Genomic DNA, 25,612 nt, shown 5'->3' on the forward strand with positions numbered 1-25,612 from the left:
GCACAAGTAATGTAATAAAAATAATTAAAAATGAAAAGAAAGTGGAAATTTCACCATCCTAACAGAAACTGTTTATTTTCCATTCTTGTGTTTGACTGTAAAGATAATTTTTATTATTAATGTCATAAATACATATTTATAGTCTGTAAAGCCATATTTTAAACACTAGGGATATTGTTTTAAACACTTGGGAACGTTTTAGGGGTCTGGGAAAGACTGGAAGGTTATGCTTCCTTATAGTTTGATAAAGGACAACCCTTAGGAAGGAACTTTGAAAGAGTGGAAGAGGAAATTTAAGGAAATGAAAGGTAAGGTATACTTTTAGAACCTTAGTGTAACATAGTACTGCCTTGCCATGCCGGGGGCTCAGGTTTGATCCCTTGTTGGGGAACTAAGATCCCACATGCTGTGAAGCAGCCAAGTCTGCCACTGTAGCTCCTGAGCCCACGTGTTCTGGGAGCCTGTGCTGTAACTGCTGAGCCTGTGAGTGCTCTAGAGCCCAAGTGACAAAACAGGAGAAGTATGTGCACTGCAAAGAGAGAGCCCGCGCTCCACAATGAGAAGCCCCCCCCCCCCAAAAGACTTAGCTGTTGGAAACTCTGGGAGAGGAAAAAACCCATATTTCTTTGTGGCTAGTTCATACATAAAACTAAGAAAAATCTGAAATATGGGAACAGTCATGTTGTAAACCTTTATGCTCCATCCACGAGAGAAGAATAAAAAGTTACAGGGTAAGGATTTCAGAAGGTGAAAAATGTTCACTACTCAGGGTAATTGAGGTGAGAAAATGGAATAAAAATACAGTGAAATGTTACATGAGATATAATTAGAGCCTAGCAGGCGCTACTGTGAGATGTTACTGCTTTGTATGGCTTTTCTATAGGAGTTAGGAGAAATACAGAAGAGAATTCAGGTTTTATGTACAGCATCTCTACAAACCCAGCTCCCCTTCCTTCTTTCCCATCCTGTTGGCTGTTCTTCTTGCTCAGGGAAGTTTAATGATACTATCATTTTATAATGAAAAGCTTTACCAATATTAGTGTTGAGTCTTTGTATGCTTTGAAATGAATTTGCAGTGTCCACAACCTTAACCTAGCTCAATGCAGGTAGCTGCATTTGTCATCAGACATTGGACTTATGGTAATTTTGTTTGATGTATTTTAGCCTTTTTCCTTCATAAACCCATCTGTTCATCATATAAATGTTTGCCTTAACCTACTTTGGAGTAACTTTTTGTGTTGAATGCTATTCATTTCCTTAGAATAATACATCAAATTATTGTTTAGATCTGAAATTGAGAAATGGGAATTTTTCCTTGTATAAGGAACAAAAATGAATTAAATTTGTCCAGTTAACAGTACTAACTATGATACTCTGAACTTCTCTGTTGAAAGCATTATCATTTCAGACTCTCACTATTTATATTCAGTCTTGTTTTTGTTTCTGGAGTGAACAAGGTACTTTTTAGTTAAACGTGGTGCTTTTTTCTTGTTTTATGAGTTCCCATCCTTGTTTTTGGCAGCATGGATTGTTTAGGCTGAAGGCTTTAAAAGCTGTATTTCATTTTAACAATTTTATACCAGAGACTGCAAATTGGTATCTCAGACACTGTTTAAAATTTTTTTAAATTAGTTTCCAGTGTATAGAAAATGGGATATTTTATTGTAATTTCAATGTTTAGCAACTCCTGAAAAATCAGAGCTGCCAGCATTGGACCTGAATTCATTCATGTTCTTTCTTTAGCTGTGTTGAGTCTTGGTTGTGTTATACGGGATCTTTGCTGCATCATGTGGGATATTTCCTTGTGGCACAGGACTCAATTTGTGGCGATTGGCAGTGTCCAGAGTCTCCAGTTGTGATGCACTGGCTTCTCCAGTTGTGGTGTGGCCGCCTAGTTGCCTTGCAGCATTTGGGATCTTAGTTCCCCGACCAGGAATTGAACCCATGTCCCCTGCACTGGAAGGCAGATTCTTAATCATTGGACCACCAGACGAGTCCTAGTAGTCATCACTCTTTATATTAGATATCCAGTCTTTACATTCAACATCCTTCTTAGCATTGCAGTTTCTACATCAATGAGTTTGTTTTGTGCCTTTTTCAGTGGAATTACCTAGAGACTCAAAAACCATGGTCTGCTTAGATTATCACTCAGTTTTGGTGTGTGTGTGTGTGTGTGTGTGTTTAAAATTATTTATTTATTTTTGGCTGTGCTGGGTCTTTGTAGCTATGCTCGGGCTTTCTCTAGTTGTGGAGAGCAGGGGCGACTCTCTAGTTTCAGTGCTTGGACTTCTTGTTGCAGTGGCTTCTCGTTGTGGAAGGGCATGTAGGCTTCACTAGTTGCGGGGTGTGGGCTCAGTAGTTGTAGCACATGGGCTTAGTTACCTTGTGGCATGTGAAATCTTCCTGGATCAGGGATCGAACCAATGTCCTCTGCATTGGCAGGAGGAATCTAAACCACTGGACTACCATGGAAGTCCCTACTGTATGTGTGCGTTTTTTAAAAATCTTTAAACAAGCAGTATTTTCCTTTTATTATTTTTATTTATTAAGGGAAAAGGTATTACATTTTATGTCTATAACATAAATACAAGGATATGAGCATGATAAATTAAGCTAATTTTGAAAAAAAACTTCTAATAACTTAAAATTCAAATAAGTATTACTTTCTTAAAGTAATCACCTCAAGAGGCCAATTCTAAAAGTGCTACTCAAAACACTTTTGGAAGAAAATGGTATGTCTTTTAAATAGTCTCAGGCATATCAAATCTTTATCCTTTGAGAGTAGATACATTTCAGTAACACTTGAAAGATAAATATAATTTGACAAGAAAATCTAGCAGGACAAATTTTATGAAGTATCACAAAGTCAGTAAACTTGAAGTCTAATAGGTTACTATCTGGATAAAACCAAATTTTATACACCTTCATAGTATTAATGCGTTTGCACATTTGTTCAAAAGAAATAGTGCTCCAGGAAAGAAGATATTATAGATTTATGTTTATACCCATTAGCCCTCAACCTTAACCCCTGCCCTGCCAAAATGGCGTGTAATGAATTAGCAATAACAAAAATAATACTGAAGCAGAAGTAATGAAGAAAACTTCAGGGTGATGAAAACAGATAACAGACCTAATTTAATGCCACAGATTTAAAGGACTGTCTTCCAGGAACAGTATATTTTGGATTAGATTGAAAGAAGTTCAGCTAAAGTTATCCTTTCCAAGAGGATCGTACTGTTGTCAGAACCACAGAATGTTTGAAAATCCTTACTAACATGTCACAGGAAGAAGCAAGTGAGGTACATGGTTCATTGTGTCCTGAGGCCACAACAGCAAAGTCATAAAGACACTATGTATGATTTATTCACATTATTCATAAAATATTTATATAAGTGCATATTTTCTCTCCTCTCTGATAAAAGCTTTTAATGTCACAATTGGCTTACTTCTGCAGGAAGAAGTCTCCACCAAATTGACATGAACAAAATTCAGAGATGAGGGCCAAGACAGGAAAAGTAGTCATAAAATCTTTTCCTGAGCTGTATAGCGGTTTCTTAAGCCCTAGCTCCCTGTCCATCTCTGTCAGGTAGCGAAATAAATGAACCAACTAGAGAATCTGTAAGTCTTTACTGGATAAACAAACTCTGGAAAAATCTGTTGGACTAATTGTAGGCCATTTTGCTTTCTCTCAGTTTAGGAATTATTTTTAAAACAGAGGTATGTTTTAAATAGATGAATTGTATGGTATGTGAATTACACCTCAAGGAAGCTGGATTTTTTTCTTTTCTTTCTTTTGACTGTGCCACATGGTTTGTGGGATGTTCATTCCTTGACCAGGGATTGAACCTGCGCCACCACAGTAAAAACTCCAAGTACTAACCACTGAACTATCAGGAAATTCCCATCAATGAAGCTGTTAAAACAAAAAAAAAACAAATTTGATGGAGAAGTTCTGCCACAAAAAAGGAGCATAAATACAGTATTAAATGATGAAGAACATCAGTGTGGGAAATAGAAGACATGTTAAGGGAGGGAAAGTTAGGTTGACTTCCTGGCAGAAAAATTGTGGACATATTTAAAAATCGCCACACACTTTTTTTGTTGTTGTTGTTGTTGTTTCAGGAGGACAGTTGTGAGGCCAATGCACTTTTGACTCAATGGGGCTGAATGGGTAAGTGAGTACAGGGTTCTTTGTTAAGTGTGACAGACGTGAGATAGCTCAGACTTTGAACACATGGCTGGGTTTGACTGTGTGATCTAGTCAGTGAATATAAACCCTGTGAGCTTCAGTTTCTCTGTCTGTGGCAAGGAATGTCTAAGTCCATGTTAACTTCACAGAAGAGGTCACAGTTAGTCATTTTATTTTAAAAAAACTTTTATTGTGATAAAAGCCCTATAATATAAAACATACTGTTTTAACAAGTTTAACTGTACAGTTCAGTGGCAATAAGTGCATTCACATTGTTGTACAACTCTCACCATTATCCATCTCCTGAATTTGTCACCGTCCTAATCTGAAAATCTGTCCCCAAAAAGTACTAACTCCGCAATCCCCCTCCCCACCTCACGCTCACACCCTGGCCCTGGCATCTACCAATGAATGTACTTTCTGACTCTATGAACTTGACTTTTCTAGGTACCTTGTATAAGCAGAATCAATAGTATTTGTCTGCGCCTAGTGTATATTGGAATGCATTTTTAAGATTAACTAAATATATGTCCTTAATATATGTACCTTTTCCCCGCTGTGCTATATAGTAGGTTTTCATTAGTCCAGTCATTCAGTTGTGTCTGACTCTTTGCGACCCTGTGAACTGCAGCATGCCAGGCCTCTCTGTCCATCACCAATTCCCAGAGTTTACTCAAACTCATGTCCATTGAGTCAGTGATGCAATCCAACCATCTCATCCTCTGTTGTCCCCTTCTCCTCCTAACTTCAGTCTTTCCCAGCATTAGGGTCTTTTCCAGTGAGTCAGCTCTTCGCATCAGGTGGCCAAAGCTATATGAGTTTTAGCTTCAGCATCAGGCCTTCCAGTGAATATTCAGGGCTGATTTCCTTTAGGATGGACTGGTTGGATCTCCTTGCAGTCCAAGGGACTCTCAAGAGTCTTCTCCAACACCACAGTTCAAAAGCATCATTCTTCGGTACTCAGCTTTCTTTATAATCCAACTCTCACATCCATACATGACTACTGGAAAAACCATAGCTTTGACTAGATGGACCTTTGTTGACAAAGTAATGTCTCTGCTTTTGAATATGTTGTCTAGATTGGTCATAACTTTTTTTCCAAGGAGCAAGCTTCTTTTAATTTCATGGCTGCAGTCACCATCGTAGATATTTTGCAGCCCCCAAAAATAGTCTCTCACTGTTTCTATTGTTTCCCCATCTATTTGCCATGAAGTGATGGGACCGGATGCCATGATCTTAGTTTTTTGATTGTTGAGTTTTAAGCCAGCTTTTTAACTCTCCTCTTTCACTTTCATCAAGAGGCTCTTTAGTTATTCTTTGCTTTTTGCCATAAAGGTGGTGTCATCTGCATATCTGAGGTTATTGATATTTCTCCCGGCAATCTTGATTCCAGCTTGTGCTTCATCCAGCCCAGCATTTCTCATGATGTGCTCTACGTATAAGTTAAATAAGCAGGGTGACAATATACAGCCTTGACATACTCCTTTCCCAATTCGGAACCAGTCTATTGTTCCATGTCCAGTTCTAACTGTTGCTTCCTGACCTGCATACAGGTTTCTCAAGAGGCAGGTCAGGTGGTCTGGTATTCCCATCTCTTTAAGATTTTTCAACAGTTTGTTGTGGTCCACACAGTCAAAGGCTTTGGCATAGTCAGTAAAGCAGATGTTTTTCTGGAACTCTGTTGCTTTTTCGATGATCCAGCGGATGTTGGCAATTTGATCTCTGGTTCCTCTGCCTTTTCTAAATCCAGCTTGAACATCTGGAGGTTCACGGTTCACGTACTGTTAAAGCCTGGCTTGGAGAATTTTGAGCATTACTTTACTAGCATGTGAGATGAGTGCAATTGTGCGGTAGTTTGAACATTCTTTGGCATTGCCTTTCTTTTGGGAGTGGAATGAACATTGACCTTTTCCAGTCCTGTGGCCACTGCTGAGTTTTCCAAATTTGCTAGCATATTGAGTGCAGCACTTTCACAGCATCATTTTTTAGGATTTGAAATCACTCAACTGGAATTCCATCACCTCCACTAGCTTTGTTCGTAGTGATGCTTTCTAAGGCCCACTTGACTTCACATTCCAGGATGTCTGGCTCTAGGTGAGTGATCATATCATCGTGAGTATCTTGGTCGTGAAGATCTTTTTTGTATAGTTCTCCTGTGTATTCTTGCCACCTCTTCTTAATATCTTCTGCTTCTGTTAGATCCATACCATTCTGTCCTTTATAGTGCCCATCTTTGCATAAAATGTTCCCTTGGTATCTCTAATTTTCTTGAAGAGATCTCTAGTCTTTCCCATTATATTGTTTTCCTCTCTATCTTTGCATTGATCACCAAGGAAGGCTTTCTTATCTCTCCTTGCTATTCTTTGGAAGTCTGCATTCAAATGGGTATATCTTTCCTTTTCTCCTTTGTCTTTCACTTGTCTTCTTTGCATAGCTATTTGTAAGGCCTCCTCAGAATCCATTTTGCCTTTTTGCATTTCTTTTTTTTTTTTGGAGATGGACTTGATCCCTGCCTCGTGTACAAAGTCACAAAGCTCCATTAATAATTCTTCAGGCACTCTGTCAGAACTAATCCCTTGAATCTATTTCTCACTTCCTCTGTATAATCCTAAGGGATTTGATTTAGGTCATACCTGAATGATCTAGTGGTTTTCCCTACTGTCTTCAATTTAAATCTGAATTTGTCAATAAGGAGTTCATGATGTGAGCTACAGTCAGCTCCTGGTCTTGTTTTTCCTGACTGTATATAGAACTTCTCCATCTTTGGTTTCAAAGAATATAATCAGTCTGATTTCAGTATTGATCATCTGGTGATGTCCATATGCAGAGTCCTCTTGTGTTGTCGGAAGAGGTATTTGCTGTTACCAGTGCATTCTCTTGGCAAAACTGTATTAGCCTTGGCCTTGCTTCATTCTGTACTCCAAGGTCAAATTTGCCTGTTACTCCCGGTATCTCTTGACTTCCCACTTTTGCATTCCAGTCCCCTATAATGAAAAGGACATCTTTTTTTGGGTTTTAGTTCTGGAAGGTCTTGTAGGTCTTCATAGAACCACTCAGCTTCAGCATTACTGGTTGGAGCATAGACTTGGATTACTGTGATATTGAATGGTTTGCCTTAGAAATGAACAGAGATCATTCTGTCATTTTTGAGATTGCATCCAAGTACTGCATTTCAGACTCTTCTGTTGACTATGATGGCTATTTCCTTTCTTCTAAGAGATTCTTTTCCACAGTAGTAGATATAATGGTCATCTGAGTTAAATTCACCCAATTCAGTCCATTTTAGTTTGCTGATTCCTAAAATGTTGATGTTCAATCTTGCCATCTCCTCTTTGACCACTTCCAATTTGCCTTGATTGATGGACCTAACATCCCAGGTTTTTAAGCAATATTGCTCTTTACAGCATCAGACTTTACTTCCATCACCAGTCACATCCACAACTGGGTGTTGTTTTTGCTTTGGCTCCGTCTCTTCATTCTTTCTGCAGTTATTTCTCCACTGATCTCCAGTAGCATATTGGGCACCTACCGACCTGGGGAGTTCATGTTTCAGTGTCCTATCTTTTTGCCTTTTCATACTTTTCATGGGGTCCTCAAGGCAAGAATACTGAAGTGGTTTGTCATTCCCTTCTTCAGTGGACCACGTTTTGTCATTAATTACCTATTTTATACCCAGTAGTGCATATATATCAATCCAGATCTTCCAATTTATCTCATCCCATTTTCCCATCTTGGTGTCCATACGTCTGTGTCTCTATTTCTGCTTTGCAAATGGGTTCATCTTATGCTTTTCTAGATTCTGCATATGTGCATTAATGTACAATATTTGTTTTTCTATTTCTGACTCATTTCACTCTGTGTGACAGTGTCTAGGTCCAATCGTGTCTCCGCAAATGCACACAATTTCATTCTTTTTTATGGCTGAATAATGCTCCATTGTCTCTATGTACCACATCTTCTTTGTCCATTCCTCTGTTGATGGACATTTAGGTTGCTTCCATGTCCTGGCTGTTGTAAGTAGTGCTGCAGTGAGCATAGGGGTGCATGTATCTTTTGGAATTACAGTTTTCTCCAGGTATATGCCCAGGAGTGGGATTGCTGGATCATGTACATGGTAGTTCTATTTTTAGTTTCTTAAGGAACCTCTGTATTCACCATAGTGGTTGTACCAGTTTACATTTCCCACCAACAGTGTAGGATTCTCTTTCCTCCATACGCTCTTCAGCAAAATTTATTGTTTATAGATTTTTTGATGATGGCCATTCTGACTGGCGTCAGGTGATATAAAAATATAAATGTCTTTAATAAACCTAAGTCCCTTTTAAATATATATGTCACTTCCCTACTTTAAATGCTTAAATGGCTTCTCATTTGATAAATGGTGGCTTATCAGCAACCTATAAATCCTGAATAGTGGACTCCTGCCTCCTCTTCCCTTGTAATCCCCTGCCTTGTTGGTCTTCTTCTACCAAGAGTCTCTACAGGGTTTTTCTCTTTCTGGAGGCTCTGATCCCAGCTCTTGACATAGTTGGCTTCTTCTCATCCTTGAGGACAGTATTTAAATGTAGCTTCTATTAAAGGCCTTGATCACCCTCTTTCTAAAACTCTCCCTTTGCCTTCCCCATTATCTTCAGCAGGTCTTTGCAGCATGACGCAAATTTGCAGTTTTTTTTATGTGATTGTTTGTGATGCCCACTGTAGACTGTAAACTCTGTGAGCACTAGAACTGTGTATATGGTGAGTTCACTGTTACATCCCTAGTGACTATCCTAGTTTTAGGCACATAGGAGACAGTTAGTAAATGTTTGGTTGAATTAAGAACTCCACTTTGAAGAAAAAAGAACTCCACTTTGAGTAAATACATGTGCTTGTACTTTCCTTTTTGACGCCAAGAAATTATGCAGACTCCTTCAGTAATTGCTGTAATTCTTTTTGTTTCTTTTATTAGAAATAGTGTTTTAAAACACATATCTGTGTATCTTTTTGGGGGGGGGATAGGGCATTCTGCAAGGCTTGTGAGATCTTAGTTCCCCCAAGCAGGGCCCAGGTCCCAGTAGTGACAGTGCTGAGCCCTGGCCACTGGATCCCAGGGAATTTTTTTATCTTTAAGGACTTCATTTTTTAAGAGTAATTTTAGATTCATGGTAAAATTAAGAGGAAGGTACAGAGACTTCCCATATACCCTCTGCTCCTACATATGCATAGCCTCCCCCATTATCAGTATCCTCCATCAGAGTGGTACTGTTGTTAACGATCGATGAACCAACACTGACACATCATAATTATCTAAGTCCTGTACTTTAAGCTTCTGGCGTATTTCAAACTAGTTTATTTTTCCCTCCCCCTGCTGGAAGTACAGGGAGATTTTTTTGGTGTTGTACATTATGTGACTTTGGACATAATGTCCATATAGTAATGTCCAGCATGTTCATAATTTGGACATGTGTAATGACACGTATCCACTATTATAGTATCATACAGAGTAGTCTCACCACCTAAAATCATCTAGGCTGCACTTGTACACCCACTTCCCTTCCCGTGGTAACTGCTGATCTTTTTTACTGTCTCTATAGTTTTGCCTTTTCCAGAATGTCATATAGTTGGAATCATACAGTATATAGCATTTTCAGATTAGCTTCTTTCACTTACTAATGCGCATTTAAATTTCTACTTTCTTTCTGTAGCTTGATAGCTCATTTCTTTTTAATGTTGAATAATATTCTGGATATTTGGGCTTTCTGATAGCTCAGCTGGTAAAGAATCTGCCTGCAATGCAGGAGACCCCAGTTTGATTCCTGGGTCGAGAAGATCTGCTGGAGAAGGGATAGGCTACCCTCTCCAGTATTCTTGGGCTTCCTTGGCAGCTCATATGGTAAAGAATCCTCCTGCAATGTGGGATAACTGGGTTCGATCCCTGGGTTGGGAGGATCCCCTGGAGAAGGGAAAGGCTACCCATTCCTATATTCTGGCCTGAAGAATTCCATGGACTGTATAGTCCATGGGATCGCCAAGAGTCAGACACGACTGAGCGACTTTGACTTCACTTCATTTCAATATTCCGGAATATTGAAATGAATAGTTTATCTATTCACTTGAATAGTTGAATAGTTTATCTATTCAACTTCTGAAGGACATTAGAGCTCTTAGCTTGTTTATAATAGTTGTTTTAAATTCCTGGTCTGGTAATTCCATCATTCTTGCCATCTCTTGTTCTATTAGTTGCTCTGTCTCTTCATATTGCATTTTTTGCCTTTTAGTATGCCTTGTAATTTTTTCTTGATAGCCAGATATGATATACCTGGTAAAAGGAATTGCTGTAAATAGGCCTTTCATAATAAAATGGCAAGGTATAAGGGGAGGGGAAGATCAGTCTTTCAGTGAGCCTGTTTCTCTGAACTGTGAGTTTCATGTGTGTCTCACTTCGGTGGAACAGAATGGCTAGAGTCGTTTGGGGTTGGGCATTTCCCTTCCATCATATGGAAGGCTAGAGAGAGCTGGAGTTGAATAGTTGTCTTTTCCCAGGTCAGTTGGGCTCTGACAAATAATACCTGAGGAAGTTAGGCTGTGATTAACTATTTTCTCCAGAGGGCAGGCATCCTTAAAAAACAGAATCCTCTGGTATATTTAAAAATAGTTCACTTTTCCATTCCCCGACTGAAAGCTCAAGGGGTTTTTTTTTTTTTTTTTCTCTAATATTTGCTGTGGGAACCTGGTCGAGGTCCTGGAGGCAAATCTCACAAAATTGTGGGGTCCCTCCTGTGACCTGGAACCTTTAACTCTTAGAGCTATTTACACTGAGCATCCAGAAATTCGTCAGTTACAGTTCAGGTTTTCCTTCCCTGGCACTGGTTCCTGCCACATACCCTCTACTCCAGTAAGCTGTGACTCCCTGTTTTCACTTGTCCTTCTCCAATCTGGGCATCAGTGGTTCAGCCTATACTCTTCCCTCTTTTATGGATCTGAGAGCTGTTGATTTTTCAGTTCCTAGAGTTTTTACCTGTTAGAGTGGTGACTTCTAAGCTCTTTACACACAGAACTGAAAACTGTAAATTCCTTGTACATACTTCTCTCCTTTCCTTTTCTTTCCCTCTTTTCTTTTTTTTTTTTTTTTCTGTAAGAACAATTTAAATCTTTCTGTCCTATAGTAAAAGATATGGTAAGTTTCAGGTATGTCCCTTTTTCGTGGGAGAAAGTGAATCAAATGGAGGAAAGTAAATTGGTGTTGGGGCTGAAAATAAATTTGCAGATTTCTGACTTTGGTCTTCTACTTCACCAACTGTGTGTCTGTGTAAAACAGGCTGTTTTTGCATGGCTTAGAAAAATATATAGGAACTAAATAGTGATAATGCCAGAGAAACATTCAGGTGAGACCACTTGGTGTCTTGGTTGTTAGATTTTATTTTCTGATGCTGTCTTATGACTTTTAAGGTGCGTAAAAATTTGGGTAATACTTTGCTAATGATTAGTGCCTTTTCTACAGTTAACACATTGTATATAACTAAGCAGGATATAGTCATCATGGTACTTGGAATTATTATGTTTTTCTTTCTCTTGAGAATGATGGCAGGAATTATGATCTCTTAGATCAACCTGTTAAATCTGTTCTTCGGTTGAAAACCAAGATTGAGAACTCCTTTATTATATATTCCTTTATTCATTGAATATTTGAGAACCTACTATGCCAGGCCCTATGAATAAAATGGTGAATGAGAGTTCCTATCTTCACACAATAATATACCGGTGAACAAACAGTTACAGTGCACAGTGGTTAATGCTATTTGGGGATGCTAAAAGAGTCTATACAAGAAGCGAAGTCACTCTGTCATGTCCGACTCTTTGCGACCCTGTGGACTGTAGCCCACCAGTCTCCTCTGTCCATGGGATTCTCCAGGCAAGAATACTGGAGTGGGTTGCCATTTCCTTCTCCAGGGGATCTTCCCAACCCAGAGATCAAACTTGGGTCTCCTGCATTGCAGGCAGACGCTTTATCCTCTGAGCCACCAGGGAAGCCCCCCCACCCGCGCCAACAACAGATCCCCAATTTGCCCTAAACTCTATCCCCTAAAAGGGAAAAAACCAACTCTTTTTCTAATGGTCTGTAAGAGGGGCCCAAACCCAGAATTGAGTCAAAGGAAAAGTTTTCCAGAGAAAGGTACATTTAAAGTAAAAGCTAAAGAGGAGCAAGTGTTAACGAACTAAGGAGCAGAGATAAAAGGGGATCCAGGCCAAGGGCCCTTTGGTGAAAATGAAGTGAGTTTGGTATTCATTAGCATGTAACATAAGGGAGTGATTTAACTGAAATGAAGCTGTAGAGGTGAGCATGTCCCAGGTCAGGAAGGACTGTAAGCCCCCACTGAGCCACCTGAGAAGCATTTTTTAAGGGCATTGGGAAGCTCTTGAAGGCCTTCAAGTTGGAGGATGACATGATTAGACTTGCATTTAGAAAGTTCCCTCTGGCTACAGTGCTACACAAATTGGTTTGGAGAGAGAGGTAAGGGGGTTGAGGGGAGAAACCTGAAAGCAAGATCAGTTGAGAGATTGTTTCATTCCTGTGGGAGAATGGTTTCCTTCCAGAGTGATACTAATGAAGACTAAGGAAAGCTTAGAGATTTGAGCGTTATTTAAGAGCTAAAATTCCTCTGTGTCTTGTTTAGGTCACTGGGTAGATGGTTAATACAGTATTCATTGAAGAAAGAACCCAAGAGAAGAAAGTAGGTTTGACATTTTCTTGGGGAGGAGAGGGATGGTGGGAGAAGTGGGAACCAAGAGAAGATGAGCTTAATTTGGACTATTGAAATTGAGGTGTCTGCATTTTCTTTGGTGAGATAGAAAAATATACCCCTGAGTATATACATCTCAAACACAGGAGAAGGGTGTTAGCTGGAAATACAAATTAAGATTCATCAGCATGTAAATGAACATGTAGGAGTGCTTTGAACAATAACTGCAGTACTTTGAAACAGTGTCTTTTGTATAATGGACACTTATTAAATATTTTTTGAATGAATATGTGACTAAATGCTGTGGGAGTGGTTTTGAGTGAGAAAAGAGGTAGGCTTGCCCCAGTATTGGGAGGAAATGAAACAATTAGGGACAGGCTGAGTAAGAAGGAGCAGTGAGAGATAGGAGGAAAACCTGGGAGAACCCAAAGGAGGAAAAACAGCGTGAACCCAAAGGGGAAATAATATTTTAAGAAAGACCAAAAGGCTGTCAGGGTCAGGAGAATAAGATTACGAAAACATAATTCTTGGATTTTTCCTCAAGGATGTGATTTACCTGGGTGAGGAGAAGGAGGTCAATGGTTTGGAGGGATGGGATTAAAAACCTTATTGCAGTGAGTTCAGGAATGAGGAAACAGAAACATCTAGTGAGGACAGGTCTTCAGTTTGGTTGTGAAGGGCCTGTGGGGAGAGACAGAATGGCTGCCAGACAGGAAATAGTGATCAAGGGATGGGTGTTAGAGCTTGTGTTTTTAATGGTAAGGTTGTGAACATGTTTAATGCTCATTATAGGAAGTCAGCAGAGAAGGATAAAGTTAAGAGGAGAGAGCAATAACACAGTAAAGTTTGTAGAAGTGATTTGACTTGGGCAGGAGGGCCACCTCTCTTGTATGAGACAGGAAGAAGGTTTGGTGTTAGAAAATCAAGGGAATTTTCATCATAGGACTTTTTGTTTCTGTGAAATAGCAAGATATAAGTTTAAATAACTAAAGTAGTACGTGCTTATTTAAAATTATCTAGCATGCAGAGATGTAAAATAGAAATTTAAAATTTCATTCTTTGCTCTTTAATTGTGTTCCTCAGAGATTAACTGGTTTCAGTTTCTAATGTATCCTATCAGATTTCTTTCTAAATACACACAAACTGTATTCACATGAAAGATTACAAAAGGATTTTAACTTTTTTTTAAAAAGTGGGGTCATACTATACATATGATTGTGCAACAGACCTTTTTTCCCCCTATCATACTGTATTTGGTTTTCTTTCCAAACCGAGCACATAATAAATCTACCTTTTTTTCTTTTCAGTAGCTTATACTATTCCATATATGGAGATACTGTTTTTTTTAACCATTCTAATCATGGGAATTTAAGTTGACTCTAGTTTCTTGATATTAAAAATAATACTCAGTGGATGTCCTTAACAGTATAGTATGGTCAAATCATATTCAGGGTTTTAATGTATTCAATTGCATCTGTATAAATCCCTGGTTTATTAGTTTATTCAGTGGGTTATAATGCGTTACAGTGATTTTTTTTTTTAAAGATTTCTTTCTTTCTTTTTGGCTGTGTTGGGTCTTTGCTGCTGCGTGCGGGCTTTTCTCTAGGTGTGGCGAGTGCGGGCTACTCTTCGTTGTGGTGCCCGGCTTCTCGTTGTGGTGGCTTCTCTTGTTGCTGAGCGCAGACCTAGGGTGCACGGGTTTCAGTTGTTGCAGTGCATGTGCTCGGTAGTTGTGGCCCGAGGGCTCTAGAGCGCTGGCTCAGTGGTTGTAGCAAATGGGCTTAGCTGCCTTGCGGCTTGTGGGATCATCCCAGAGTAGGAATTGAACCCACGGCACATGGACTTACTTTCTCCTCAGCATGTGAAATCTTAGTTCCCTGACCAGGGATTGAATCCATGTCCCTTGCACTGCAAAGCAGATTCTTAACCACTAGCCCATCAGGGAAGTCCTGATACGGATATTGACTTCTCCGGTGATCCAGTGGTTAAGACTCTGCACTCCCAATGCAGGGGGCCAGGGTTTGATCCTTGGTCAGGGAACTAGATCCCACATGCAGCAACTACCTGATGCAGCCAAATAAATAAATTGGGGGCTTCCCAGGTGGCTCAGATGGTTAAAGAATCTGCCTGCAATGCAGGAGACCCAGGTTCAATCCTTGGGTCAGGAACATCCCCTGGAGAAGGGAATGACAACCCACTCCGGTATACTTGTCTGGAAAATCCCATGGACAGAGGCACTTGGTGGGCTACAGTCCATGGGGTCACAGCGAGTCAGACGTGACTGAGTGACTAACAGTTTTTTCACTTTCCCCTGCATTGGCAGGAGGATTCTTAACCACTGGACCATTAGGGAGGCCTGAGTGTGATTTATTTTGGTGTTTATGTTTGGCCACTGTGAATCCCTGTGTGTCCCTTGTGTCCTTTTGACACGTCCCCATCATTCATTGATCACTTCCTTACCTCAATTTTCTAGGCTCGTCTTGTACTCTACTGCCTTAGCTCTGGAATGAGCCATTTCTGAGGAGCTCTGGATCCTTGAGAATGGTTTTAAAACCAAAATCTGGGTGCCAAATGTTCTCATGCTATTGAGTGTTGTTCCTCTCAGGCCCTGGTAGTGGATAGAGCTCATAATTATTTTATTGCTGTGTTTGTTTGTCAAGTATATGTATGTATGGGCCTTTCCTGGTGACTCAGTGGTAAAGAATCTGCCTGTAATGCAGTCAACCTGGGTTTGATCTCTCGGTCAGGAAGATCCCCTGGAGAAGGAAATGGCAACCCATTCCAGTATTCTTGCCTGGGAAATCCCATGGACAGAGGAGCCTGGTGAGCTACAGTCCATGGGTCGCAAATGAGTCAGACAGAACTTAGCGACTAAACAATAACATACATATATATGTATATATAATATCATGAGTTTACATTGATACTTCCAATGCCAGTTCAATACTACCCAGTTCATTCTAGTTTTTTCCCTTTCCATTTTTGTAATTCTTTACTCATACAGTGAAAAACCTGTCGTTGTTCAATATGTTTACTTATTTGATCAATCTGCCTGTGTGTGACTGATCTCCCATAGCCACCTCCACTCAACTCCTCACTTCACTTGGATTCTGCCACTCCATGCCAGACTGCCTCTTCCACATAGATGAAGATGGCTTCACCTTGCCTGTGCTCCAGCGTGCCATGCTGGGTGAGGACCTAGGACTTCCATGCTGGGCTCCTCACCACTTTCAGGGTCTTACACTCTGTACGGGGTCCCTTGTTCCTTTCCCACTCCGTGGACCTGCTCATTTTACATTTTGAGTTACGTGTAAGGAAATACACAGATCTTGAGTGAACTCTTAGATTGAGTTTTGATAAGTGTAACTGTGGATATTCAATGGCCAAGAAAGTTTCTTAGTGTCCCCTTGCATTTAATTTCTACTTTGCCTTCAAAGAGGAGAGAATTGTTATTGAACTTTATATTTTGAGTAACACGTGTGTCTCAATGTAGCTTTAAAATGTGTCTTCCAAATTAAAAAAAAATTTTTTTAATTGTGGTGGGAAAAACACATAACACAGATGTATGCTCTTAACTATTTTTAAGTGTATAGTTCAGTAGTGTTAACTATATTCACATTGCTGTGGAACACATCCTCTCTTTTTCATCTTGCAGAACTGAAGCTCTGTATCCATCAAACAACAACTCTCGTTTAGCCCTTCACTACTTTCTGTTTCTGTAATTTTGACAACTCTAGATATCTCTATATGGTGGAATCATGTCATATTTGTCCTCGTATATTGTGTGTGTGTGTGTGTGTGTGTATTTAAAAGAGTGATTTGGCTATTCTCAGTCATTTTCTTTTCCATAAACACTTTTTAATCAACTTGTTAATATGTATAAACATTGCATAGTGATTTTTATATGGATTGCATTAAATCTGTCAGTTTGGGGAAAATTAACATCACAACTATCGATATATTGAGCCTTCCAATCTGTAAACACAGTGTTTATTCAGATCCTTATTTCTGTAGTATTTTATAATTTTGAATATAAATTGTGTACATTGTATAAAATATGTTCATAAGTACTTTGAGTTTTCTTGATGCTATTTTAGATGGAATTATTATTATTTTAAAGACTATATTTTTATAGATTTTTAGGCACAATTTTAGGTTTACATAAAAATTGAACAGAAAATACAGAGAATTTCTGTATACTCCCTCACAATACCCCCTTCCCATTTTTCCTATTTAGTAAGTATTTTTCCCTTGCATTAGTGTTACACATACAACTTTTATACCTGATTAGTCAATATGGATTTATTTTTATTAACTAAAATCAATAGTGCGTTAGGGTCCAGTCCTGTGTTGTGTGTTACATGGGTTTTGACAACCACATAATGACATGTGTCTATCATTACAATATCATACAAATATTGCACTGAAAATCCCCTGTGGTTCAGCTGTTCATCCTTCCACGCCACTAATCCTTGACAACTACTGATATATTTTTTTACAATCTCAATAGTTTTTCCTTTTTCAGAATGTCATATAGTTGGAATATATGTATTCTTTTCAGATTGGCTTCCTTCACTTAGCAGTATGCATTTAAGTTTCCTCTATGTCCTTTCGTGGCTTGATACCTCATTTCTTTTTATCACTGAATAATATTCCATTGCATAGTTATACCACAGTGTACTTATCCACTCACCCCAGAATTCACTGCAGAGACAGAAGACAGAAATACCTGTTTGCCAAGTTTCTAATTCACCACACATCTAGGGACAGACCACAGTGTTCCATAGAGACTTGAGAGGCTGGCAGGTATCACTTTTCCACATTCTCCTTCTGGTCTGCTCTGTGTCACTGTTGTCTCTCTGTTATGAGTTGTACACTCATCTTTTGTCCTGGATCTTGTGGCTGCATTTTAGGGGATGCACCCCTGTTTCGTTTGCATTCATGGGTCCCACAGGACTGTAACAAAGAAACAGTTCTTACCTAACTATCTGCTAACTAGCTCTGAGGGAGCTGACTAAAAAGCCCAGTCCCCAGTGTCTCCCTGAAAGATCTACCTACATACTTTAAAAGCTGCTGTGGATGGTCCAGCTTCTAGTCAGCCTGCATCTAGGTGCTGACTGAGATCCCCTCTTCGGGACACTGGCAGATCTCGGCACAACCTCAACCAAGAAGACTGAAATTATATTAAGCATCTTTTCTGACCGCAGTGGTGTGAAATTAGAAGTCAATTGCAAGAAGCCAATTGGATAATTCAGAAATATCTTGAGATTAAACAACATGCTACTAAACAAGGAGAAATCAAAAGAGAAATCAGCATATGTTAATATTAAAAGGTCTAGCCAGAGCAATTAGACAAGAAAAACAAATAAAAGGCTGCTGCTGCTTTTTTCTCTTTTTCTGGCTGTGCTGCACAACTTATAGGATCTCAGTTCCCTGATCAGGGATTGAACCTGGGCCACAGCAGTGAAAGCCCAGATCCTAACCACTAGACTGCCAGGGAAATCTCAAAGGCTTCCCAATTGGAAAGGAAGAAGTAAAACTGTCACTGTTTGCAAGTGACACAGTACTACATGTAGAAAACCTTAAAGATGCCACCAGAAGACTGTCAGAACTAATTGACAAATTCAGTAAAGTTGCAGGATACATACAAAATTAGTATACAAAAGTCTATTGGGTTTCAATGTTGAACTATCTGAGGAATTTTTAAAATCCCATCTGTGAGTACATCAAATAGGAAAAGGAGTACGTCAAGGTTGTATATTGTCACCTTGCTTATTTAACTTATATGCAGAGTACATCATGAGAAATGCTGGGCTGAATGAAGCACAGCTGGAATCAAGATTCCTGGGAGAAATATTAATAACCTCAGATATGTAGAGGATACCATGTATGGATATGAGAGTTGGACTATGAAGAAAGCTGAGCACCAAAGAATTGATGCTTTTGAATGTGGTGTTGGAGAAGACTCTTAAGAGTCCCTTGGACTGCAAGGAGATCCAACCAGTCCATCCTAAAGGAAATAAGTCCTGAATGTTCATTGGAAGGACTGATGTTGAAGCTGAAACTCCAGTACTTTGGCCACCTGATGTGAAGAGCTGACTCATTGGAAAAGACCCTGATGATGGGAAAGATTGAGGGCAGGAGGAGAAGGGGATGACAGGATGAGATGGTCGGATGGCATCCCCAACTCAATGGTTATGAGTTTGGGTAGGCTCCAGGAGTTGGTGATGCACAGGGAGGCTTGGCAGGCTGCAGTTCATGGGGTCGCAAAGAGTCAGACATGACTGAGCGACTGAACTGATACTGATGAATACATGAAAATAATAAATACTACCTAGGAATGAATTTAATCAGTGAAGTGAAAGATCTGTACATCGAAAGCTATAAGACATTGAAAGAAATTGAGACACATACAAATAAATGGAAAGATATTTTGTACTCATGAATTGGAAGAATTAATATTGTTAAATTGTTCATACTATGTGATTCCATGCAATCCTTATCAAAATTCCAATGATATTTTTCATAGAAAGAAAAAAGTCAATCCCAAAGTTTGTATGGAACACAAAAGATGCCAAAGAGCTAAAGCAATCTTGAGAAGGAACAATAAAACTGGAGGTATCACATTTCCTGACTTCAAATTATAATACAGAATTTATAGTGATCAAAACGGTATGGTGGTATTGGTATAAAATCAGACACATAGCTCAAAGACACAGGATAGAGATCCCAGAGGTAAACCTACGTATATATGGCCAATTAATTTCCAACAAGGGAGCCAAGAATATATGATGGAAACAGGATAGTCTTTTCAATAAGTGGTAGTGGGAAAACTGGAGCCCTGTCTTAAACCATACACAAAAGCTCAAAATGGATTATAGACTTGAGGGACTTCCCTAGCAGTCCAGTGGTTAAGAGTCCACATTTCCAGTGCAGGGGACACAGGTCGGGTCCCTGGTAGGGGAGATAAGATCCACATGCCATGCAGCACGGCCAAAGGATTTTTAAAAAATAGATTACAGATTTGATAAGATCTGAAACCATTAAACTCCTAAAATAAAACATAGTGCATAAGCACCTTAACATTTTTCTTAGCAGTGATTTTTTTTAGATTTGACACCTAAAGCAAATGCCACAAAAGCAAAAATAAACAAGCCGGATTATATCAAACTAAACAGCTTTTGCACAACAAAGAGATCCATCAATAAAATGAAGAGTCGGCACTTCCCTGGTGGTCCAGTGGTTTACTATCTACCTTCCAATGCTGGGGATGCAGGTTTGTTTTTTCATCAGGGAACTAAGATCCCACATGCCATGGGGCACCTAAGCCCGCTTGTTTCAAATACTGAACCCACATGCCACAACTACAGAGCCTGTCTGCTCTGGATCCCTCATGCCACAACTAAGACTCAACACAGCCAAAAATAAACAAACATTTTTTAGAAAATGAAGAGTCAACCTATAGAATGGGAGAAAATATTTGCAAATCAAGTATCTGATAAGGGATTAATATCTAAAATACATTTTTTAAAAGCTCATACAACTCAGGGAAGAAAATCCAATTTTAAAATGGGCAGAGGAACTGAATAGACATTTTTTCAAAGGAAACATACAGATGGCCAGCATCATGTTGAAAAGGAGCTCAACATCACTAATCATTAGGAAGTGAAAGTGAAGTCACTCAGTTGTGTCCGACTCTTTGCGATCCCATTTACTGTAGTCTACCAGGCTTCTCTGTCCATGGGATTTTCCAGGCAAGAGTACTGGAGTGGGTTGCCATTTCCTTCTCCAGGGGATATTCCTGACCCAGGGATCAAACCTGGGTCTCCTGCATTGCAGGCAGACGCTTTACCCTCTGCGCCACTAGGGAAGCCCACTGAGATAATCATTAGGAAAAGGCAAGTCAAACCCACAATATGATATCACTTCATACCCATTATGGCTGTCTTCAGAAATATGAGAGATGTGTTGGCAAGACTGTGGAGAAAAGTGAACCTTTATGTGCTGTTGATGGTAATGTAAATGAGCGTAGCCACTGTGGTAAGCAGTATGAAGGTTCCACTGTTGGGTATAGGGCTTCTCTGGTAGCTCAGCTGGTAAAGATAAGGGAACGGCTACCCACTCCAGTATTCTGGCCTGGAGAATTCCATGGACTGTATAGTCCATGGGCTTGCAAAGAGTCCGACACGACTGAGCGACTTTCACTTTCTGTTTTGTATGTATCCAATGGAAGGAAAATCGTTATCTTGAAGAGATACCTGCACCCCCATGTTCTTTGCAGCATTATTTACAATAGCCAAGACATAGAAACAACCTATGTGCTTGTCAACAGATTAATGAATAACCACCTGCCTAACATACATACAGGGGCTTCCCAGATAGCTTGGTGGTAAAGAATCCACCTGCAGTGCAGGAGACGTCAGGAAGATCCCCTGGAGAAGGAAGTGGCAGTCCATTCCAGTATTCTTGCCTGGGAAATCTCATGGACAGAGGAGCCCTGTGGGCCACAGTCCATGGGGTCACAAAGGAGTCGGACATGACTTAGTGACTAAACAACAACAATAACACAGAGAGAGAGGAATATTATTCAGCCATAAAAATGAAATCTGTCATTTGCAACAGTATGGCATTACGCTCAATGAAATAAGTCAAACAGCTAAATACAAATACTGTGTGATCTTATCTGTGGAATCATAGAAAAGGAGAACAGACTGGTGTAGCCAGAGATGAGGGTAGGGGAAGGGGATTGCAAAATGCTGAAGGTTAAAAGATACAAGCTTTCAGTTACAAGATAAATAATTTCTGGGGTGGGTACAGCATGGGATCTGTGGTTAACAATACTGTGTTGTATATATCAAAGTTGCTAAGAGAATAGATTTTTTTAAATTCTCATTATAAGGAAAAAGTTGAATCTGTCTGGTGATGGATGCTAACTTCTTCTGATAATCATTTTGTAATACATTCCTGTGTCTGATCATGTTGTATAACTAATACTAATATTGTAAACTAATACTAATATGACTAATGTGTGTCAGTTGTATAGCAATAAAATTGGAAAACATAATTATCAGGTGGGACTAGATTGATCAGTAAGGGTTGGAATAGTAAGAATGGGAGAAGTTAATTATTGGAATTTGTGGAAAAAAGAAAAATTAATACCAGAACCAAGACACTTCTTTGAAAAAGATCTTCAGTGTTCTTCTTACTTGCTGCAAGTAATAAATTCTTCCTTCTCCCAGAAAAAAAAAAAAAAAAAATGAGAATCTGTAAACTTTATTCTTCCCTTCAGTAATAGCACTCCCATAATGTATTTTGGTTAAATAAAAAGATTTTGATCATTCATTAGGTTAATTAAAGTGAGATTCTTATTGGTGTCCCTTAAGAAAAAAGTTAGAATGAGTATAAGCGTTTTGTTTTTACTTAAATTGTAGTATACTTTTTAAAATTGTCATATTATTTTTGATAGTTTTTTTTAAGCACACATGCAAGCACATTCACGTGTGCAGATATCATTTTTACTGAATGTTTACTGAATACTTTGGGTGTGAGATATATATATGGATAGATACATAATCGTTCAGTCATGTCCGACTCTTTGCGACCCCATGGACTGCAGCCTGCCAAGCTCCTCTGTCCTTGGGGATTCTCTAGGCAAAAGTACTGGAGTAGGTTGCCATGCCCTCCTCTAGGGGATCTTCCCAACCCAGACCAAGCCCAGGTCTCCCACATTGCAGGCAGATTCTTTACCATCTGAGCTACCAGGGAAACCCATATTGCCTTTGAAATTTATCCTGTGTTCTAAACATCGTATTAGGCTTTGATCTCATTCTTTGAGGAGCTTACAGTGGGAATTTCAGATTTGTTGCAGGCACTTTTTGTTGGCAACTTTCTACACAAGGGGAATTTTGCTGGGGGCTCTGCAAAGAATTTTCATCTTTACCAAAAAAAGAGATGCATGATGAGAAAATCTTGCTATTGCTCTTTCATTTCTGTTTTGGACACTGATATGGGAAGTGATACCTGATGCTGAAATTTGTAACCAGGAGGCTACAAGCATTAGGACCAAAGCCAGCTTGTATTAATGAAGAAACAGTAGAAGAGAGAGTATGGTCACTTTGGAGATTCTTTAAACATACCCTTACCATATTATCCAGCTACACTCATAAACAATTTCATCTGTAAGTTATATCAGGAGAGAGAGATTTAGAAGCTTAACAAAGTCCTGTCATGACTATCAACAAAGAATGTGTGAGTTTTGACTTTAAAATTTAAATATGTTCCTCATTTTTGATAATGCCAGTATATGAGAATCTAAAATAACAAGCTCTAAATCAGGGGAAAAAGTGAACACAAATGAAAAATACAAAGAGTAATAGACAAGGTAGTACAGTTTTCCAAATCTTACAAATGAGACTATTATACCAGTGGTAACTGATGAAGCTTTAGAGGATTAGTTCAATGGTCAAAAGTGTCTGGACAGGCTAAAACACCCTTTACCTGTTCTCAGAAAAATGTATGATATAAGGGAAGAGTGTATATATAGCCTGACAGTTTTTCATATATAGACACATGACCACCTATTAAGATGGGACTGTTTAAATAAAACATCTTAAATTGTGTTTCTCTCTCTCTCTCTTTTTTTGGTCACATTGTAAGGATTGCGGGATCTTAGTTCCCCAACCAGGAATTGAACCCATGCCCTCGGCAGTGAAATCACCAAGCCTTAACAACTGGACCTCCAGGGAATTCCCCATTTCTCTTTCTTTACTCATCTTGTTTGAGGGACCTTGGGTAGACAACAGAAATAATTGAAGGCTATTAGATTAAGTTGTAATAAGAGAAAGTAATAAGAAATATAAATTCATTATGTTGTTCCGGTAGGAAGCCCAGTAATTGTTGACTTATTCTTACCACCTGCTTTTTTACCTCAACAGAATATATGTTATGAGAGTCATATCAATTCCTGAATTCCGGTAAATACATTTTAATGATTATTAACATTACAGAAGCATAAAGTCATTATGCAGTATTAATAATGGAAAGAAAAACAGAAAAGATGAAAATAAACAGTTTAATTACTATAATGAAGTAAATATTGTATTTGGGGATCATGTGCCCATTTGTAAATTCAGCTCACAGGTTTGTGCCCATTCCTGTACTAGGGAATTAATGGTCTCTGTAAGAAGCTTAGACCTACTTACTTTCTTGTATTACATGTAATAATAACCAAGCAGTTCTAATTCTCTTCTTCCTTGAAATTTTAGGGTAAGTCTTTAATGAAAGTGAAGTAAAAGCATGTGTTTAGTCTGTGATTGCTGTGACACGATATTCTGTGACAACAGAATATTCTTATATTAAGGAAAATCACCTAGATTTTCAAAAATTAGTGTTGAAATTACCTCATTGTAAACTTTGTCTTGGGCTTAGTCCTGAATTGAGAAACTGGAGAATTCTGAAATGGATGCGTTTTAAGGTTTTTTGTTTCTCAAATTTATTTTCACTTGGAGGTTGTGCAAAAGATCTACTTCAGATACTTTGTCATTTATACTCAGTCCACAATGAAAACTAGACCAAAAATTGAGCTTTCCAGAGATTTAGTTTTGGACTACTTTGTAGCCTAGGGTTTTGGAAAGGCCTTTATAGAAGTGGTGCTTCTGGAGGTGTTAGTTGCTTTTGGGCTCCCAGGTGGGTCAGTGGTAAAGAAACCATCTGCCTATGCAGGAGATGCAGGAGACATAGGTTGGATCCCTGGATTGAAATGATCCCTTGGAGGAGCAAATGGCAACCCAACTCTAGTATCTTGCTTGAAAAATTCCATGAACAGAGGAGCCTGCTGGGCTTCAGTCCATGAGGTCACAAAGAGTCAGACACAAGTGAGCAACTGAGCACGCTCATTCACATACTGTGTCAATCAGTAACTTGTTTTGGATTTTGTGATTGTTGTCAGTGCTTGATAAATGGTGGGGATGGAGGAGGGAGACAGTGGGTAGAGAGTAGGTTCATTTCTGATAGATTCTGTCCAAATTAAAAAGAAGACCTTTTAATCGCCCTCAGTTTATTTAATTTAGTGGAACCTCACCATAATTTTGTTAGCCAGTGATGAAAAAGCCAACAAGTAACTTTACTTTGAGTAATATGAACAACACCAGAAGAAAGCATTTTATGTTAAAGGGTCGGGTGTTCCCTTAATTGCCATGGTCTGTAGTGTACTGAGTGTGTTTTACCAGGTAAACTACTAGTCCAGATGGCTAAACTTTTGGAGGATATAAAACTAAAATCCATTTCAGGAAGCTATCCACTTTGCATAGTTTTGGATAGGATCCATTCTAGTTAATGGTAATGCTCTTAATTTGTTTTTTAAATACAACTTTTAACTGTATGCTTTTTTTATTTTTACCTAGGTTACACAATGTTCTCCTGTGCTTGAGATCTACAGACTACGTATCCTACAAGAACTGATCAATGGTTTTTCATCTCCTGGAAATAACATAAATATGGTGCCAAAAGAACTCTTTACCTTACTCTGACGACAGTTTATTCGGCCATACTTTTATATTGAAGAGACGTATACAGATTCAATTACTTGTGCGGAGACTCTGTCGTGTAGGATCATGGACCATCCTAGTAGGGAAAAGGATGAAAGACAACGGACAACAAAACCCATGGCACAAAGGAGAGAACATTGTTCCCGACCATCCGGCTC

The 25,612-nt window shown here is 39.0% G+C and overlaps 1 protein-coding gene across 1 annotated transcript in view; it reads left to right on the top strand.

Annotated features, from left to right (window-relative positions):
* The window catches only part of CSNK1G1 (casein kinase 1 gamma 1), a 155,116-nt gene that overhangs the window by 21,363 nt on the left and 108,141 nt on the right, over positions 1 to 25,612 (top strand). The window contains 1 exon segment of the mRNA XM_019968690.2: positions 25,311 to 25,612. Within this exon segment, the coding sequence (XP_019824249.2) occupies positions 25,546 to 25,612 (67 nt within the window). The 5' untranslated portion in view covers positions 25,311 to 25,545.

This window comes from Bos indicus, chromosome 10 (genome assembly GCF_029378745.1).
Source record: "Bos indicus isolate NIAB-ARS_2022 breed Sahiwal x Tharparkar chromosome 10, NIAB-ARS_B.indTharparkar_mat_pri_1.0, whole genome shotgun sequence".
NCBI classification, from domain to species: Eukaryota; Metazoa; Chordata; class Mammalia; order Artiodactyla; family Bovidae; genus Bos; species Bos indicus.